Below are 21,010 nucleotides of genomic sequence, written 5' to 3'. Positions count from 1 at the left end.
AACCGTTGCTCCTCTTCCGGACCAACAGACCCCCAGTCTTATTTGGTTGGCCATGTACTCAGGCCAGAGGGATGAAGGATGATTAGACTAAGCCCCTTTACCGTGATCCAGTTCTCACGGATGAGACATACGTCGATGTGTGCTGGAGGATGCTGGTAGAGATAGTCCTCTGGGATACTGATAACATGAAAGGGGCTTGGGGGTGGGGGGGAGTCCCCTTTTACACTTCCTTCCTGCCTGCTCTGGATAGGGTCATAGTAAGTTGTGTTGCGTGGACCTGTGGCTTGTGACATCTTCTGCCTGTAGGAGAGGCCAAGAGATGTGCAGACTTAGTGCTCACCTAGGCCCTTGACTTTCTTGACCCTCCTGGGCCACCGTTGCCAGGCATCCTGTAAATTGCCGTTAAGCGCGTCCGTATAGTTTACTGTGAGGTGCTCTGTGTGGAGTGAGAAAACATTTACTTACCACTTACTACTTGCCAGGCATTCTTCAGAGCACCTTATCTCACTTCATCCTCTCAGTATCCCTCTTATCCCGGTTGTACAGGTAAGCCAGAATTCACACCCAGGTGTTTCGGCTGTTTTTAACCACCATTCTGTACTGCATCTCCGTTTTTTTAATGTGTTCGTTTGGAAAGTTTTTTCCCCCCCGGGACAGCATTCTTCTAAAACAGGGGTTTCTCTTTGGCACTTTGGATATTTGGACATTTGATTCTTTACTGTGGGGGCATCCTGTACCTTGTAGGATGTTTAACAGCCTCCGTGACCTCTACCCACTAGATCCCAGTAGTACCCTCTGCAGTTGTGACAACCAAAAATGTGTCCAGACGTTGCCAAGTGGCCCCTGCAGGACAAAATCAATATCGCGCCCCCCCCCAATAAGAACCTCTGCTCTAAAAGATGTTTTACTGCCAGCCATCTGGGTAGCTCTGTAACTTTGCTCAGGCTATTTGATCTTTCTGGTCCTCAGTTTCCTCTCCTGTAAAAGGGCAGGAGGGACAATATTATTGACCTCATTTGTTTTGAGGATTAAATGAGCCAATATGTGGAAAGCAACTAACATAGTGTGTGGTGTACAATGAGCTCTTTCTCAACGTGAAGATGTGGCTCAGATGCCCCTCTGTCCTGTCTCTCTTCAGCTAACAGGAACTACTAGCTGGATTTTACCAGCAAGAGTGAATTCCATGATCTGCAGTGAAATCTACCAGGATGTTGATTCTGGGAGTCAGGGGTGCCATCTGTCTTGCCCCACCAGTGGATGCCCAGAAGTTAGATCAGTACCTGGCACATAGTAGGTGCTCGCAGCATTTCTTGAATGAATAAGTGACTTAAACCCTTGTGAATATCTATAAAACTATTTTTTTAGGTTCCCCCTTAGGGTTTCTCCTATTCTTCCTTGTCTTCCTTTGTATTTGTTTTACTTTTTAAAAATTTTTACTTTGTTTTTTGCTATAGCTGCATTTTTACCACCCCAGGAATTATAGATCCCGAGGATTCTTTGGTGCTGATATCAGCTAAAGCATCATCAGCTGGGCCAACCTAACTCAGGAGCCTCGAACCTGTTTTAGTCATCCCCTTAGCCTGTTTCAACCCCACGAGGCACCGTTTGGGGGTTTGTTTGATTTTCCCCAGCAGGTTCTGGCTGAATATTAAACCTTGCCAGGGGCAGATCTCGGCAGAAGGGGTGTGCTTTTGGATTTTGGCTGCATGTAGAATTTGGAAGTCCTTTCCCCTTTTGTGTACAAACACCATGGTAATACAGCTTCTTATTACATGTAGGGGAAAAGGGGATACAAAGGCTCACACATGTCCCTGAAACCTAACCCTACCGCTGAAAGAAAACCAGACCGTAAGTCAGGATGGCATTCCCATCCCTAAGCCAGTTTCATAAAATGTACCTTGTGTTCTTCCACTGGATCCTGATCTGAAGCACAATGTTCAAAAACAGATCAACTCAGGGAATTCCCTGGTGGTCCAGTGGTTAGGACTCGGCGCTTTCACTGCCAGGGTCCGGGTTCAGTCCCTGGTCGGGGAACTAAGATCCCACAAACCGTGTGGTGCAGCCACAAACAGACAAAACAGATCAACTCAAGGGGTCTTTGGCTGACATGATAAATTTGCAGACACTAACTGCAGTTTTTTGTGAAAAATCAATTCCCAGGTTTCCACAATAAGCATGATGAAAGCACAGTGAAAGTAGTCACTACAATCCAGCGTGAGTGTGAACTGCTATCTTTCTCAAGTGGCCACCATTTTGTGAACTCCTCTGTTTCCATTTCTCTGCTGGTCTCCACTGTAGATATGAGGGCTTTCTACTTGTATATAAGTGTGTGTATAAATATTTAGAGGTGTGGTTCTTGACCAGGGGGATTCTGACCCCAGGGGACATTTGGCAATGCCTAGAGATATTTTTGGTTGTTACAATTGGCGGAGGGAAGTGCCACTTTTATCCGGTGAGGACAAGGGCCAAGGATGCTGCAGAATAGCCTGCAATCCACAGACCAGCTCCGCACAGCAAAGAATCAGCCAGCCCAAAATCTGAAGAGTGCCAAAGCTGAGAAATCCTGGGATAGATAGAAGTCCATTGCATCATTGGCCAAAAACCCCGAAAATAACATGAACGTCCATAAACTGGGGAATGACTAAATAAACTTTGGTTTATCATTTCCTTGGAATACTGTGCAGCTATTAAAAAGAATTAGGTGGCTCTATGGGTACTGATGTTGAAAATTGCCCACAGTATGTTTTTTACATAGTTTTTTTGTTAAAGTAAATTAATATCTGTTTTCGTAATATTAAGGAATTTTTCTAGGCATGATAATAGTATTATGGCTGTTTTCAAAAAAAGTTTTTGGGATTTTTTAGAAATTCATTTACAGATAATATTTACAGATGAAAGTATATTTTGTCTGGGATTTGCTTCCAAATACTACGAAAGGGGAAGGAGATGGGATGGAAATGGAACAGGATTGGCCATGAGTTGGTTTTCGGGGCTGGGTGATGGGCAGAGAGAGATTCATTAGATGAGTTTGGGTATTTTTGTATATGTTTGGGATTCCACATAATATAAAGTTGCTATACACACACACACACACACACACAAATATGCATTGAAGAAAATATGGGATAGATGATAAATAGATGTAAACAGACAGACAGACACAGATTAGGCTCTGTAACAGAGAACTGAAATCATAGTGGCATAAATAGTCTAGAAGTTTCTCTCTCTTTTATATAAAAGTCTGAGCTGACATACAGATGTAGAGAACAAGTTTATCTCTCTTTTATATAAAAGTCTGAGCTGACATACAGATGTAGAGAACAAACATATGGATACCAAGGGGGAAGGGCGGGCATGGGATGAATTGGGAGATTGCGATTGACATATATACACTACTATGTATAAAATGGATAACTAATGAGAACCCCCCAAAAAAAAGCCTGAGCTGACAAAGCAGCTCTGCTCTGTGAGGTCATCAGCAGCCCATACTCCTTCCATCTTGCTACGTCATCCGTAAAGTGCTGCCCTTTTCCTCACGATCAGAGATGACTATCACATTGCAATCTGGCAAGTAAGAATGGGAGAAAAGGGGAAGTTCACCCCACTTTTTTAAGGACATTACCTGTGTGTTGGATACATCACTTTTGATTGCATCCTGACCATAATTTAGTCACATGACCACAGCCTAACCGCAGGGAAAGCTGGGATATTCATTCTGGGTGCCTGCATGCCGTGCCTAGAATCACAGATTCCTTGACTGTAAAAGAACGGGAGAAGAGAAGAATTCTGGGGATCACCTAACAAACTCTACCATGGCATAGCTCAAACTGTGAAGGATGGTTAGTACAGACCAGTGGAACTATGGAGGACTTTATCTTTTTCCGTTATACGTTGCTCTAATCAACTCTTTTATCATGAGCAATTTGCTTTTCTTTTGTAAAAAAGAGTTAAATATAAAAAAGCTATCGATAAATGGTGCATGCATGATTGTGTATAATGCTGTGAGGCTCTAGGGTCTTCATTTAATATTCACTACTTATCTGCTGACCGTTTAAGTGCCAAGTACAGTGACGATACTAGATGCTAAGGATTCAGCAGTGAGCAAGACAAAGTCCCTCAGAACGTGAACCAATGAATAGGCAGCATGTGTTAAGATCACGATCAGACTTGTAAAGACGAACACAGCAGGGTCGGGATACAACGTGGGGAGTGGTTAGCTGGGGAAATGGGTTTGCTACTATGATCAGGGAAGGCATCTCTGAGGAGGTGACATTTGAGAAAACACCTGAAGGAAGTCTCTGGGAAAGCTCTGGGGAAGAGGATGTGTGGCGGAAGGAACTAGTGCAAGGCCATGGGATGGCTTGAGTAAAGCAAAACGCCCAGTGTCCCTGCAGGAGAGGGAGGAAGGGCAGACCTTCTGTTACCTACCCCGGTTCTTAGACTCTTTAATCAATAGAAATTGGTAAGAGGCCAGAGGAGAAATTCAGGCAAGGCTTTACTGGGACTCGTGCTGCAGCACAAGGGAGCAAAAACAAGTAATAGGTTCCCTTGCTGGCTCCCTGAGAGGGGGCGAGCTGGTCCCTTAAATGGGGTGAGGGTAGGGGTGGGTTGAGGGGCCGAGCCTGAGGCGTGGCTTGGGTGGTCTGCCCACCCCCTTGGTGGTGCTGTGTGCAGGGTGCATGCGCAAGTACCCTGCTTTTGTTCCTGGCACCTAAGAAGTGGCAGTTGGGTGTTTGGTCTTTTTGTATCTTGTCGTTCATAATTTGCCCCAACTACACATGCGCGCAGTTATTTGAGCAGTTATTTTTAGTCCCTTATGGTTTCTTTGTACTCTGTCGCTGGAGGAGATGTTTGTCCAGGTGCAAGCACTGCAGCAAAGGGTCCAGGTCCCAGCCTGTCTCACTTCCAGGAGATAAGATTGGACGGGTGCTCAGGGCCCACATCGTGTGGCGCCTTCGATCTGGTGTTCTATTAAGCCATTTAGGTATTACTCTGATTATGGCCAAAAGGTGTTTTTCCTAATTATTTGCAATTATTTTCAAAATGTGGAAGAACATTCCATTGACACAGGGGAATGCAATGGACCGAGATTTGTGTCCTGTTCAGCTCCCTGTCATTAGCTCTGGGACCTGAGGACATTTATTTAGCTTGTTGGCCTCTCAGTTTCTTTACTTGGAAGGGTAGAGAAAAGAGTTTACTCTGTATCCTATTCTGTTCTACGAACTGTACAAGCAGTAAGTCAGCCTCACAATAGACCCAGGTGGTACCATTTATCCCCATTTGACAGGTGAGAAAATTGAGGCAGAGAAGTCAAGCAAGATCCCATACCACTGGTAAGTGATAGAGCTGGGATTTGAACCCAGGCACCTGGGCACCCAAGGGGGTCTGCTTAGTCACCCCACTGTTCTGGGTTCCTGCTGGCTCTGCCCAGCTCACAGGCTGGATGGGACAGGGCAGTGAAGAAAGGTTTGTGGCAGCGATTTGCAAGAATGTAGACGCTACACATATGTATTCATATGATTGTAATACTCTCGGGTCATTCTCTTCATTCAAAATACAGTTTTTTAAATTTCCAATATGTACAATGGAATATTACTCAGCCATTAAAAAGAGTGAAATAATGCCATTTGCAGCAACATGGATGGACCTAGAGACTGTCATACTGAGTGAAGTAAGTCAGACAGAGAAAGAGAAATACCATATGATATCGACCTACTGTATTGCACAGGGAACTCTGCTCAATGTTATGTGGCAGCCTAGATGGGAGGGGAGTTTGGGGGAGGATGGATAGATACATGTATATGTATGGCTGAGTCCCTTTGCTGTGCACCTGAGACTATCACAACATTGTTAATCGGCTATACTCCAATATAAAATAAAAAGTTAAAAAAAAATTTCCAAACCCCTAATGACATAATTGATTCAGGCCATGAGCATCGGTGGACGAAACATTAGATGAAAGGTTTGCGGGGAGCTTGGTGATGGAGGAGTCAGGGTGTTGCCAGCCAGGCCAGCTGACCCTTACTAGCATCACCAGAAGGGGGACACCTGGACATCGTGCCCCTCCTGATGTGATGCGATGGGGAGAACTCAGCACCGCTCTGAAGCGTTGTTCCCCCACCCAATTAATCCAAACCTAATCTCATTTTAAAGCGAAATCATGGGAAATGTGGTGGAAAGAGAAATGAGTTAACAACACCATGAGGAAGCAAACGGAAAAATCCAGAACATGAGATAGCCTACAAGACAACTAACCTACTTCTCCAACATGTCAATAGTCTGTAAAAAAAAAAGGTTGGTGGGGGGGAGGCTATTCTAGCTTAAATAAATGTAAGAGACACAATAAACAAATGTGATGTGTGGCCTTTGTTTAGATCCCGAATTTTATAAACCAACTAAGGGCATGTGGAGACAACTGGGAAGGTTGAAGATGAACTATGTTCAAGATGGCACCAGGAAGTATTGTGACTTTCGTTAGGTGTGATAATAGAAAGTGTCCATATTTTTAAATGAAGTACGGTGGAGAGAGGAGACTTCAAGAATTAGCTTAAAATTTTCACCAAAAAACAAAACAAGACAAAACCAAAAAGCTTTGAAGAGACACGTGTGGCAAAATCTTGAAAACTGTTGAATCTGAGTGGTGCTCAGTGATTCATTTTACCATCCTCTCTGCTTTGGCGTATGATTCAGATTTTTCGTTAAAATAATTTCTAGCCCTTACCATGAAACCATCTTACCAAAAAAGGAGGAAAAAAACCCCTAACTATATGAAATTGCATAAAATTGAACTAACCTCAAAACAAGAAGAAAAACATTTAAGAACTCATGAGTCACTGCATGGCCCATTCAGTTTCAGGGTAATGATGTAATTAGAGGAGATCCATCATTAGGGAAGATTAATTGCAAGACATCTGCTGCCGATGTGGCAGATGGTGAGAGAGTACAACATTCAGAATCAGACATCCTGGCTTTAAATCTATCTCTGCTACTTGTAGTTGATTCTAGACAAGTGACTTAAACTTCTTGTCCTTGCTTTCCTTATCTATAAGATGGGATCTAAATTCAGCCAATCTCATAGGGGCTATTGGGAAGATAACATGAGCTCAAACCTGAAAAAGCACTTAAAACAGTGCCTGGGGATTTCCCTGGTGGCGCAGTGGTTGAGAATCTGCCTGCCAATGCAGGGCACACGGGTTTGAGCCCTGGTCCGGGAAGATCCCACATGCCACGGAGCAGCTAAGCCCGTGCGCCACAACTACTGAGCCTGCGCTCTACAGCCTGCGAGCCACAACTACTGAGCCCGTGCTCCACAGCGAGAAGCCACCGCAATGAGAAGCCTGCGCACAGCAATGAAAACCCAACGCAGCCAAAAAATAATTAATTAATTAATTTAAAAAAAACAAAACAGTGCCTGGTGGGACTTCCTTGGTGGTCCAGTGGTTAAGACTCCATGCTTCCACTGCAGGGGGCGTGGGTTCGATCCCCGGTCGGGGGTCTGATCCTGCATGCTGTGTGGTGGAGCCAAAAAGACAACAACAGCAACAGTGCCTGGTTCCTAGACAGCATTCACTGCGTGAGAATTAGTATTTTTCAGTTTTGTAATGGTCAGTGCTCCATAGGGGCACCACTGAGGATTTGGGTAGAATGAAAGTATTCTAATATTTAGTTTTTAGTATTGTTTCTTTTCCCGTTTTTCCAGTGTCTTTCTGCAAACCATACCCCTGCATTCACATTGCAATGTCCTTGCTCTGTAGCCTCAGAACCAGTTTCTCCATGGCTTCGTATGGATCCGGCCCTTGCGGTGACTGCAGTTGGGTGAGTTAGAAGGAGAGAACAGGGATGGGCAACAGTGTCGCTGTCCTGTCTGCTGAGGGCTGGGACTGGACTCAGAGCAAAATGCCTTCGCGATTCGAGAAACGCTGCCTTCTGCCGGCTGCGGCTTGCTTGCCTGTTGGGGAGGTCCTGGGGCTCCCCGTGGCCTCCGAGCACTTGATGCTCTCCAGCCATCCCTGGCAAGGGCAGGCCTTCCCCTACAGTAAGAGTCCCCTGGTGTTCTGCTTTGTGCCTTGTTTTGTTGGTTGTGGGTTGGGTTTTTTTTTCTGGCTCTGCATGAGAAATACTCTGTAAAGTTCTGCGTTTTGCTCCAGGGCTGTGCTGAACCCAACCTGAAATCAGCGGAATGCGTGTGGTCCCATCTCCATTGTCACCGCACACATCGGGTGCTTTTTTGAAGGTTGCCTCTTGTGGGTCTAGTGAATATTGGAAAACGCATTGTAAAATGCAAGCATCTGAACTTGAGTCATGTGAACTTTAGCCAATCTCAGGAGGTCATATACTGTATGATTCCATTTATATAATATACTTAAAGTGACATTTTAGAGATGGAGAAAGGATTAGTGATTGCCAGGAGTTAGCGATGCTGGAGGGATTAGGGTAGAGGTGCTTCTGAAGGGGTAGCACAGGGGAGACCTTTTTGGTGATGGAATAGTTCTGTCTTGATTGCAGTGGTGGTTACATGAATCTGCAGATGAGGTAAGATGACACAGAGATACAAACACACTGCACCAATGTCAATATCCTGGTTTTGATACTGTACTACGGTTATGGAAGATATAATCTTGGGGCGGGGGGGAGGGATTTGAATGAAGAGTATCCAGGATCTCTCTGTATATTTTTTACAACTTCTTATGACTCTGCAATGATCTCAAAATAAAAAGCAAAACTGGATTCTTCAAAACAATGGGCCCTTGTCTTACATGCTATCAGGGCTGAGGGAAGCATACTAAAGCTCTCCCATTGACGGTTTTTATTCTGCACCAAGTTCACCTGCAAGAGACTTTATCAGACCTGAAAGAGAGAGCTTAGTCTGGGGCTAAGATTCAAGACCCAGGCTGGTTTTCCCTTCTGACGTAAGACATAAAACTTTTCTTTCTGACATAAGAACTTCATCTGCTTGGCTGAAAGCCGGTGCTGAGGAGTGGACTGCTGTGTGGGCGTACCTGTATTCAAAACATGGCTCTGTCTTCCTAAGAGAGTTTTGGATAAAGGCTTTCAGATGGGAACGGAAACAGTACAAGGTGTGAGGACCGGGCTTGGCCATTGGGAATATAAATTAGATCAGACACTCCGAGGCAATTTGCCAATGTCCCTTACAATTTTAAAGGCAGACCCAGCAGTTTTACTTTGGGTGTCACCCCTAGAGAACTACATGCGTGTGCACCCGAGAAGACCCATCCCAGGCAGTGTGGCATTAGTTATAACCAAACTTGGGAGAACTGAGGACTGGCCCAGAGCCCTGGGAATCCTATGCAGCAGCTAAAAAGAATAAGCTAGATCTCCGTGTCATGAAATGGATGAACAACGAGACATTGTCTTATCAGAGCAAAAAATGTCCTAGAACAGGATGTTCAGGTCAATGACATTGATAAAAAGACATTCATAAAATATATTTCTAAAACAATATACTGTGTACTTTAGGGATATATGTGGGTGTTTTGTGTGTTTATGACTAGAAAAAGGTCTGCAAAGCTATTCATTGTATTAGTAATTGTGGATGCAGCTGATAGGAGATAATGATCAAAGGTGGCTATAATTTTATCTAAAATTCTAAAATTTATTGACATATTTTGAGATATTACCTGGGCCATTAAAACTGTATCATAAGAAAGTGCAATACAGGTAATAGAGCTATTTTCTCATCAGGAGGAGATACATCTATGTGACTGGGAGATCTAACCCAGCCATCTGGGGTCACCCATTGATGAATGCCACCTAAGACTGGAGAGCAAATCCCAATCTAGAGTGTCAACTTCATGAGAGCAGGGAACTTGTCTGGCTGATTCGACACTGTATCCTCAGTGCCTGGAACAGTTCCTGGTCTTCAAAAAAAAAGTGAAATAAATTAGTGAATGAGTAACAGCTTTGCTTTTTGGTGTGTCATATGAATAGAGTCAGTGATTCTAAATGATTGGCAGCCTGACTCAATGAATGAATCAGTGAATGAATTTAGCGTCAACTGTGTCCCTACTTTATTTATCTGCCTTCTTCATAGCCTTTGGAGAGGAGACTGAAAGTACCTCATTCATCTGGGGAGATGGTTCCCTATGTATCCCAGCCTAACCCCACAACTTCTATTAAGTAACATCTTCCCCACTGTAAGGGGACAGGGTGGAGGATGGAGATGTGGACAGGAGGAGGGGCTTGTGACTTACCAGTCAGCACGTGGCATCCTTCCCCCTAGATGCTGAAGTCGTCCATGGTGACAGCAGCCCCTGAATTTCACTGTGTCTGCAGTTTATTCCTACTCTAAGTTTCACACTGAACACCAAAGATGCGATGTACAGGTATCAGAATGGGGGTCACAGTCTTCTAAGACTAGCTACTCAAAGGTGGTCTGTGGACTTGCACTGCCAGTAAAACAGACACCTTCCAAGGTTCATGTCCCGTGGGAAAGAGCATCTCTTCTCCAGCAGTTAATCCCAGGCCTCTCATTGGGCTCCACTGAATCATGTGACCACCACCCTACGAGCCAGTCACTAGACAGAGGGATGGGAGATGCAAATTGCCAGGCTCTGGGCCTGTTCGTCGGTTAGCCCCACCCAAGCCGCGTGGACAGAGAGTGGGGGAGAGGCAGTTCCCCCAAAGAAAGAAAAGATGCTGTTGCCGTGAGACCCACCAGGCCAAAATGCCAGGAACCCGCGACAAATGTTTACTAAATAGTTATCAAGAACCAGGCCCTGCAGGAGATTCTGGGAATGTAGTGGTGGACAAAATAAAATCCCTGCCATCAGGGAGGTTATAGTCTGGTTGGGAAGACAGATGGACATCAAATAATGTATAAACATGTCTAAAAACTGTTATAGTGACTGGCGTGTGAAAGAGAGGGGCATGGGTCCGCGGAAGGTGCCGTGGGAGAAGGGGCCCCATTCAGGAAGGGCCTGGGGAAGTCATGCTAGAGCTGAGACCTCTGAAGGACGAGCAGGAGGGAATGGTGTTCCAGGCAGAGAGAACAGCATATGCAAAGGCCTCGTGACAGGGAGTGTGGAGTGAGAGGAAGGCCAGCGCCCTGGAACGAGACAGCGAGTGAAGGGAAGCCGGATCAAAGCTGTGTTCAGAAGTCTTTGCTTTGTTCTAAGAACAATCAGAGGTTATAAGCAAGGATGAGGTGAAGGGGGCAGGGACATGTTCAGATTTATGTTGTCAGAAGTCCCCCTGGCTGGTATACAGAGAACAAGCCGGAGGGAGGCCAGAATGGCCCCAGGGAGACAGGTACAGCGGCCGTGGTAGTTGTCCAGGGCAGAGAGCGTGGCGGCTTGGCCCTGGGCGATGGCCGTGGGATGGAGGGTTCACGGGTTCCGTGGCTGTTTAGGAGATGAACTTGACAACAGCCAGTGATGGATTGGATGTGAGAGTTGAAGGAGAGGGAGGAGGGAGGATGATCCTGGGCTTTTGGTGCGAGCAGCGGGGCCCTCCACCCCCCACCCGCGATAGGGGAGACGAGGGCAGAGCCAGTTCACGATTAGCAGATGTATTTCGAATGAACTCAAATGAGGTATAGGCGGCCAGAAACGTCCAGGTTTGGGCCACAGCTGTTGTCTATCCAGAAGCCTGTGATTGCTGTCGGCAGGTTTGGATTTCTAAGTCCTTGAAAGATGCTGAGAGTTGGCCCTCTCTAAGGGCCCCTTGGTCGACTGGCCATCTGTCCTCTCCATCCAGCAGGCAGGGCCACTGTTCCCAGCCAAGGTAGCAGTGCACTCGGTGGGGGGGTGTGGAAAGGTGAGCCGCCCACCCGCCTGGGACCCTCCATCTGCTTTTGATCCTTCCCAGCCTTTGAAGTCGCCCCCAGCCCCCACCCTCCAGCTGTCATCTCTTGGGCTCCCCCAGCAGCCCCACGCTCCCCCAGAGTTTCTCCATCCCCGGGGACAGGGGTGGTGACAAGGGTAACAAATGACGGCAAGCCACTGGCAGCAGCAGGCTAAGGAGAAGGCAGAGGGTAGGGGCTTTCGGATGCCTCTTTCTTCTCGCTCCTCCTAGCCCGGATCTGAAGCAGCAGGGGTATTGGGGTTTTGCAACAGTGCAACACAGGACAAAAATTTTTTTGTAAATGAATCCCACGCCTTTGCTTCCTTTCCCTGCCTTCGTGAAAGGGAAGCTGAGTCTTTCTCCTCCCCTCAGACTCTGTTAAAACTGTCTGATTTCTCTCTAACCTCCCCTGCAAAGAGAATAAGCTGGTCTCCTATTTCAGATAATTGTAAGGAGGGGAGGAGGGGGAGAAAGCAAAGGACGTCTCCCCCCAAATTTCAAGAGAACTGAACTCTGCCCATCAGACCACAGTAGGAACCAGTGGTTTCCAGATGGTCCTCATGGCACTTCCCAGTGTCGACCTGGCATAAAATGAACTGTGTGCTTCAAGCTTTTGTCTGTGTGAATGCAAATAATGTCAGTAATTACCCTTTATTGAACACCCGCTCACTCATGCCTTTTCTGACTTAATCTGCAGGATAACCTGCCTGGGAGGGTACTATTATTTTCTCCGTTTTTTTGGATGAGGCTCAGAGAAGTTAAATAACTTGCCCAAGGTCACAAAGCTCATAAGACACAAAGCTAGGATTTGAACCTGTGTAGCAGATGACAGAGCTGGTACTCCCACCAGGTTGCTTAGTGGGTGTTGGATCTGGATGGATCCTGGGTTCAAATTCTGACCCAATTTTACTCGCAAGCTGTGGTTAAGAGCACAGACCCTGAAAAAAAAAAAAAGAGCACAGACCCTGGAGCCAGACCCCCTGGTTGTGAATCCTGGCTCTACCACTAACTAGCAGTTCACTTTCTGAATCTCAGTCTCCTCATCTCCACCCACTTCATAGGATTAAGATGAGCCAATACATGCAAAGAGCTCCTGGCTCCAGAGTAAATGCTCTTGAAGTGTTAGCTATTTTTATTTCTGTCATCTGTAAAATGAGCACTATAAGTGGGGCCAGGTTGGGACCTTCAGAGCCCTCAAAACACTGAAGAGATCAGCGCCCCCTCCTCTGCTGCCCCAGGTAATTCAATAATGAAACAGTACGACCCATAAAACAAGAACACAGGATTCGCCCTGCGCTGAAATTTACCAAGCTTTTTATTTATTTATTTTTAAATTTTATTTATTTATTTATTTTTAGCTGCGTTGGGTCTTCGTTGCTGCACACGGGCTTTCTCTAGTTGTGGTGAGTGGGGGCCACTCTTCATTATGGTGTGTGGGCTTCTCATTTTGGTGGCCTCTCTTGTAGAGCATGGGCTCCAGGCATGCGGGCTTCAGTAGTTGCAGCACGCGGGCTCAGTAGTTGTGGCTCGCGGGCTCTAGAGCACAGTCTCAGTAGTTGTGGCGCATGGGCTTAGTTGCTCTGCGGCATGCGGGATCTTCCCGGACCAGGGCTCAAACCCGTATCCCCTGCATTGGCAGGCGGATTCTTAACCACTGCCCCTCCAGGGAAGTTCACGAAGCTCTTGTTTTTTTAGATCCTCATGGCAGAACAGGAGAAGTTCACCAAACAGGAATGATTCGCATTTCCTTCGTGCCTATGCTTTGCTCAGACCTAAATCTGTTTAGTTGGCCTGTTGGGAGATAGAAGTTGATAATTATATCTCCCTGGGTGGTTGAGAGAATTAAAGGAGATAATGTAAAAGTAATCAAGGAAATTGCCTGGCACGTAATAGGTGCTTGGGAAATGGGAGCTATGGTTAGAATTTTTGGAAGGATTTTTCTCCCTGAGTTGTCTTGAACTATTCATGTTGCTATACTTTGGTGTTAATGGTTTGCTTCTACAAGATAGCAGTGCCCATAAGCTATAGCTGGCAGCAGGAAAAACAATGGTCAGGTTCTTAACTCATGGTGCTGTTTACTGTGTGAGGACTAACTTTTTTTTTTTAATATATTGTATTTATTTTAAGGACTACTTTTTTGTGTTTTGTTTGTTTGTTTGTTTTTTGCCGCACTGCGCAGCTTGTGGGATCTTAGTTCCCCAACCAGGGATCGAACCCGGGCCCTCAGCAGTGAGAGTACGGAGGCCTAACCACTGGACCTCCAGGGAATTCCCAGGTCTAACATTTCTATTGTTTTGGCTTTGTTAGTGATATTTATTTATTTGCCTCCAAAGGATGGTGCATTTGAACTGCTCTAGGTATGTTTGAATTTTAGATCTTGCGTTACCTAACAAAGACCCTAGTGCATTAAATGTAATTATTGATAAATTTAAGTTTAAATCTTTTTTTTCTATTTGTTCCATCTCTTCTTTGTTTCTTTTTCTCTACTTTCTTGCCTTCTTTGGATTAATCAAGTATTTTTATTATTCCATTTTCTTCTCCATTAGCTAGTTGGCATACATTTATTATTTTTATTCTGTAAGCAGTTACCCTAAAGATTATAGAATGCATCCTTGATAAATCTTAAAAAGTTTACTATAAATTAGTACTTGTAACCACCTCAAGGAAAATGCAAGGTCCTTAGAACATGTTAAGTTCATTTAGTCCTCTCCTACTCTTGAATTGACCCTTTTATGTTACTCTCCATCCCTTGTTGAATTTTCATGCTTCCAGAGTATTCTTTTGTAGTGCAAGTCTATTTGCTACAAAATGGCAAATAATCTTAATTTTAGTTTATTTCATTTTTGTCTTCATTTTTGGAGGATTTGTTTGCTAACATAGGAGTCTACCTTGGCAGGTGAAATTCCATTGTTTTCTAGTTTCCATCATTTCTGTTGAGAAGTCTTATTAGTCCTTCTTTAAAGATTTGTTTTATTTACCCTCTGGCTGAATATATTAATATATTCTCACATATGTATAGTTTGACTATGATATGCCCAGAAGTATTTTTCTCTGTACTTATCCTGCTTCTGATTCACAGAGCTTCTTGATTCCATTGACTTGATGTCTTTCATCAGTCTTGGAAGGTTTTCTGTCAGTTTTTCATTAAATATTGTTTCTAAGTTGTTCTCTCTCTCCTCTCTTCTGTGTCCCCTATTACATGTATGTTAGACCTTTTCTCCATGTCCCATGGTTTCCTTTATGCTTTTTTTAAAACCTGTTTTCCAGACTTCTTTCTGAGATGTGTCTACTGACTTATCTTCAAGTTCATTCTTTTCTTCTGCTATATCCAGTCTGTGGTTCAACTGCTCTATTGAGTTCTGAATTTCAATTATTGTATTTTTCAGGTTTAGCATTTCCATTTGATTTTTTTTAAGGATTCTAGTTCTCTAGTAACATTGTCCATTGTAAATCTTTTTTCTTGATCATATTATCAAGGTTGCTGGGAAGTCCGTGTTTAGTTACTCTAATATCTGAATCTTATATATGAATTTGTTTTTTTTGTCTTGGTTTTTGATTGTTTGGCTTTGTCTCCTTGCATACCTGTTAATTTTTTAGTACATGCTAAACATTGTGTATGAAAAATTGTGGAAACTCTGGAAGATGACATCTTCCCCGAAAGAAAAGTTGCTCTCCTGGCAGGTGGTGATAGTAGAGGCAAATCACTTTGATCTGGTAAGGGATTAAAATGATTCAAGACAGGATCTATTTGGTTGGTCTTTACTGCAAGGGAGTGACCTTTCAGGGGTCTCATTAAAAGCCTGGTGTGTTTACCAAGGATTCTCATCCTTTTTTTTTCTTTTTTTTTGTAAATTTTTAACATTTTTTTCATTGATTGCTGGGAAAATATTTCACTTATTTATTTATTTGGTTGTGCCAGGTCTTAGTTGCGGCAGGCAGACTCCTTGATTGCGGCTAGCCGGCTCCTTAGTTGTGGCATGCGAACTCTTAGTTGCGGCATGCATGTGGGATCTAGTTCCCTGGCCAGGGATCGAACCCAGGCCCCCTGCATTGGGAGCGGGGAGCCTTAACCGCTGCACCACCAGGGAAGTCCCAAGGATTCTTATCCTTGATGGGCCATGAACTCCAATTTTGTCTCCCTAGTACTGGGAGATTGCCAAAAGCTCTGCTTCATCTCTTGCCTTCTTAGCCACCCCTTTCTGCTTGACTTCTTTGACTCTTACCCCACCCAGCTTAGGTTTCGGCAAACGCCCCGAGGGTAATGACTGTCAACAATGTCAGGCTAACTTCTCTGTGGTTGTCATCTCTAGGACCTTAGCTCCTTGGGTCCTACCGCCTTAGTATCCTGAAGTCCAGTTTTTGGCTCCCCAACTCAATGAGACTGGAAAACTCTAAGCTGCTTCTTTTTTCTTCTGTGCTTATAAATCGGCAAATGTCTTGAGGTGAAAAGTAGTAGAGGTCAGACTTAACTTAGTACGTGTCTCACATCTCTCTGGGATACTGGGCCCTCAAGTCCTACCTTAGTTGCCCTGCAAGGCCTTAAAACAATGTTTTGTAGATTTTATTTTTTATTGTGATAGTGAGATTGAACCAAAAATAGAAACCGTTCCATCGTAACTGGGAGGTGAATTCAATTGGAGAGTTTAATACAAATTAGGAAAAATGGCTTATTTTCATTTTCTCCAATATTGGACGAAAATGCAAATTTAATCCATATTAAAAGGAAAACTCCAGATTAATTAAAGGTTTAACTATAAAAGGTAAAATTCCAAGTCAATAGTTTTAAATGTAGACAAATTTTAATATCCCGGGGTTAGGGAAATCATTTCTACATCTAGGGAAAACATTCATTATTGGGTAAATATATAAGATTTTTTTTTTTGTTCTACAAGACACCATATATTTTTAAAAAGCAGACAGATGAAAGGTTAAGAAAAGAAATTTACAACATCTAAAACCAACAATGGAGAGCAGTTCTCCTGCGTTCCCTTACCCCACTGCTCCCTGACCGGGCGCCCATTTCCAATAAAGTCTTTTGCTTTGTCAGCAAAAAGAAAATAAAAAATAAATAAAACCAACAATGGACTAATACCTAGACTCTACAAGGCACTCTATAGAGCAAATCAACAAAAAAGGGGGAAAAGAAAAACCCAGTAGAAAAATGGGCAAGGATAAAAGATATGAATAGACAGTTCCTAGAAACTCTTGTGGCCCACAATTATGTGAATATATGCTCAAACTCTCTAGTAATCATAGAAATGAAAATTAAAACAACTATGAGATAATTGCTTTCCATCCAACAGTTTGGCAAAAATTAGAAAGCTGGACAATGCCAAGTGTTAGCAAGAATTTATGAAATTAGAACGTTTATGCACTACTGGTGGGAATCTGGATTAGCACAGGAATTGTAAAGAACAATCTGCTAGTACTTGGTCAAGTTCAGTTCACATATACCCAATGACACAGAAATCCTCCTCAAATATTTATACGTTTTAAGAATGTGTATGTGTGTATGTAAGCACACATATATAGGTACACATTACATATATATGTATATTTTTTTAATGAAGATATTCATTGCAGCATTGTTTATGGTAGCTGAGAGATGAAGGCATCCTAGACGTTCATCGCTAGGGCAATGCATAAACACAATAGAGTGGGTATTCAGTATGGAATTCTAGCTACAAGCTAAGTAACCATCCAGCAATCTATACACATTATCAAATCATTGTGCAGACTGGAAAAAAAATCCCAATGAACAGAATGAGGTCTCATGCATAACACTATTCATGTAAATTAAAACACATGTTACAGGACTTCTCTGGCGGTCCAGTGGTTAAGACTCTGCACTCCCAATACAGGGGGCACAGGTTCGATCCCTGGTCAGGGAACTAAGATCCCACATGCCTCACGGCACTGCCAAACACACACACACACACACGTCACATAAACAGTATAGCATCATTTACAAGGGGACATATTTACATATTTAATACATTAGAGGCATTGTGTAGGACGGGGTGTAAAATGAAAATAAATAGGAATTTTAAAAAATTTTTTTAAAGAAGCTAATTGCTCAGTTATGGATTTCGTCTCTCCCTCTCTCCTTCCAAGTTCCTGTCTTCCTCCGTCGCTTCCTTCCTGTCATCCTCCGACAAATGTTAATCGGATGACAGAATGAACAAGATCCTGTATCAGGTGCCATGGGGGAAATAAGGATGATTTCCACGTTGGCCTGGCCCTGAAGGACCTTAGGCAAGGTCCTTGGTGAAGACACCAAAGCTTTAGTAGCAATACTCAGTCCTAGAGTTAAAACTCACAGACACCTTCTTGTTCTGCTATAACATCAACAAATGCTATTTCGATGTGCTAATTGCTCTTGAGGGTGACAGCAGTACTCAGTAAAATCATAAGCTATGTGACTGAGGCCAGAAGTGTCACATTGCTGTTTATTTCCTCATCAGGCTTGTCTGATGACACATAATCCATGGGGCTCAAATGCAAAGGCCTGTAGAGACCAGGAGGAAATACAAGGAAATGGAAAAAGAGGGTCAAATATAAGACACTAGGGAGTGGTGGGGACTGTGGTGAACTGGAGCTCATATGCCTTGACCAGATTGGGCAGCCAGCTGATAGTTGCCATGCAGGAACCTGTCAGTATTCTTCCATTCTTCAAGAGAAGCTGAAACTCTAGATTTTTATGTGAAATCGCCTTGTTTTTTAAATATTGGCAAATACTTCAAATATTTTTAAACCCTGAGGAGGAGGAAAAACAATTCGTTTTATTTTTAACTGGATTTGGTCATTTAGCTAACAATTTGCTGCCTTTAATACCCATACTCATAGTGTCTGGATGTTTAGAGACCAATGTAATTTTTTACAACGTTGTTTATTTTTGAACCTTCAGTTATTTGCATATACCCAAAAAGATGAAGGGAGTGAGTTTGGATAAAATGCAAATTTCTGGCAGCTACAGTCAGACAATAGGTTCAATGTCTGCTATTTGCCAAGCTCCATACAATATGTTTTGACATATTAAAGGAAAGAGATACCAAGGCCTCTTTCTGGAGTGCCTTGTGGCATTTGGGGAAAGAGAAAACCCATGTATACATGGGAACACTTAGGACCCAAATGTTCATCAGCTAACATAAAGACTTCAACACTGGAAGCTGATTTGTGTGGAATTTTCTCATCTGATTAAAAACTATGTATAAAGTACTTCCTATATGCAAGTCCTGGGATAAGTGATTTCTTTCTTTGTTAAAAATTAAGTGTTTCAGACACAGAGATGAAGAGTAACCCTCTGACCGCAGTACGCCCACCACCTTGCGTATAGACTCAAAAACAGGGGGTAGCAAACTTTTTCTGCCAGATATGAAATATTTTCAGCTTTGCAGGTCTCTATGGCAACTACTTTACTCAGAAGTTGCAACGTGAAAGTAGCCAAGAATGATACAGTAAACCACCAAGCAGGGCTGTGTTCCGAGAAAACTTTACTAATGGACACTGAAATTTGAATTTCACATAATTTTCGCAGGCCATGAAATGTTATCCTTCTTAGGATTTTGTTCAACCATTTAAAAATGTGAAAGCCATTCTTGGTTCATGGGTCACACAAAAACAGATGCTAAGCTGGATTTGGATGGGCCAGAGTTTGTGTCAACCTCTGAACGACATTGTTGCACAGTTGAAGCCCCAGGGTACCTCTCCCCAAATTGCATCCCCCAATGATCCCTAGCTAACCATTCTCTTGAAATGGATGTCTATCATTCCTATACATACTGTTATCTTTTTATTGCTTATGTCTGTATCCCTAAATAGTGTATAATATTGATTTGTATATTTTGAATTTCACAGAAATGGTATCATACCTTGGGTACCCTTCTGTCTCATTGCCTGGCACTTTGTTTGGCAGTCTGTCCATGGTGCTGAGTGGAGCTCCAGAGCAGTCTTTTTCACTGCTCTATTGTATTCCATTGTGTGACCATTCTGCCTGTATTCTTCATTCCTATGGTAGTAAATGGACATTTAGGTTGCTGCCTGCTAAGTCCTTTCTTTACAGGTCTCATCTCTTGTCATCTTCACCATGACCTTGTTAGGGAGATACTGATAATCCCCACTGTCCAAATGAGAAAACTTTTGACTTAGAGCAGTTTGGTAACTTGGTCAAGGTACTGAGTAGTGAAATGGAATTTGAATCCACAACCGTTTTACAGTGGAATCTGAGTTTATAACCATGTCGCCATCAATCGGTACACTGTGTTCTGTTAGGACGGTGATAAACATATCCTGCCAAGGATGACCTTAGATACTGATTTGCAGTGATTAAACTTAACCTTTTGCTGAGGGCAACTTGAATCAGTGGCACACGTTATTGGTTGTAGTTTAGTCCTTTGAAAATCACCATGTCTGATGTTGTGCATGTTAACCAGAGACCTCACTCCCTATATAAGTGACATCATATGGTATTTGTCTTTCTCTTTCTGACTTACTTCACTTAGAATGATAATCTCTAGGTCCATCCATGTTGCTGCAAATGGCACTATTTCATTCTTTTTTATGGCTGAGTAGTATTCCATTGTATATATGTACCACATCTTCTTTATCCATTCATCTGTTGATGGACATTTAGGTTGTTTCCATGTCTTGGCTATTGTAAACAGTGCTGCAGTGAACGTTGGGGTGCATGTATCTTTTAGAAACAGACTCACAGCCATAGAGAACAGACTTGTGGTTGCCATGGGGGAGGGAGGGATTGGGAGTTTGGGATTAGCAGATGCAAAGTACTATACATAGAATGGATAAACAACAAGGTTCTATTGTCAGTCTATTAAATATTAAATTATATTAATATTAAACTATATTTAATATCCTGTGATAAACCATAATGGAAAAGAATATGAAAAAGAATGTGTGTATATAGATAGATAGATAGATAGATAGATAGATAGATAGATAGATAGATAGATATAGATAACTGAATCACTTTGCTGTGCAGCAGAAGTTGATGCAACATTGTAAATCAACTATATTTCAATAAAATAAATTTTAAAAAAAAAGAAACCTCATTCCTTGACCACAGTGGGTAGGAATTTAGGAGGAATAAGTACTGACATAGCACAAGAGTTGGAAAAGTTTTCAGTGAAAAAAGAGAATGACCCAGGAGACTTGTCCCTATTCTTTCCTACTCCTGCCCCCAATAGCATTT

General features: G+C 43.1%; 1 protein-coding gene across 2 annotated transcripts in view; it reads left to right on the top strand.

Moving 5' to 3' along the window:
* The window catches only part of EYA2 (EYA transcriptional coactivator and phosphatase 2), a 259,292-nt gene that overhangs the window by 58,196 nt on the left and 180,086 nt on the right, over positions 1 to 21,010 (top strand). The window contains exon 1 of one of the 2 annotated variants that reach the window (XM_036827586.1): positions 7,756 to 7,815. The exons of the other annotated variant lie outside the window; for it this stretch is intronic. Within the exon in view, the coding sequence (XP_036683481.1) occupies positions 7,784 to 7,815 (32 nt within the window). The 5' untranslated portion in view covers positions 7,756 to 7,783. Of the gene's footprint in view, positions 1 to 7,755; positions 7,816 to 21,010 lie in introns of those variants that run through there. 2 annotated transcript variants of the gene reach the window in all.

Source organism: Balaenoptera musculus, chromosome 15, assembly GCF_009873245.2.
Source record: "Balaenoptera musculus isolate JJ_BM4_2016_0621 chromosome 15, mBalMus1.pri.v3, whole genome shotgun sequence".
NCBI classification, from domain to species: Eukaryota; Metazoa; Chordata; class Mammalia; order Artiodactyla; family Balaenopteridae; genus Balaenoptera; species Balaenoptera musculus.
This window is presented reverse-complemented; position numbering and strand designations above follow the sequence as displayed.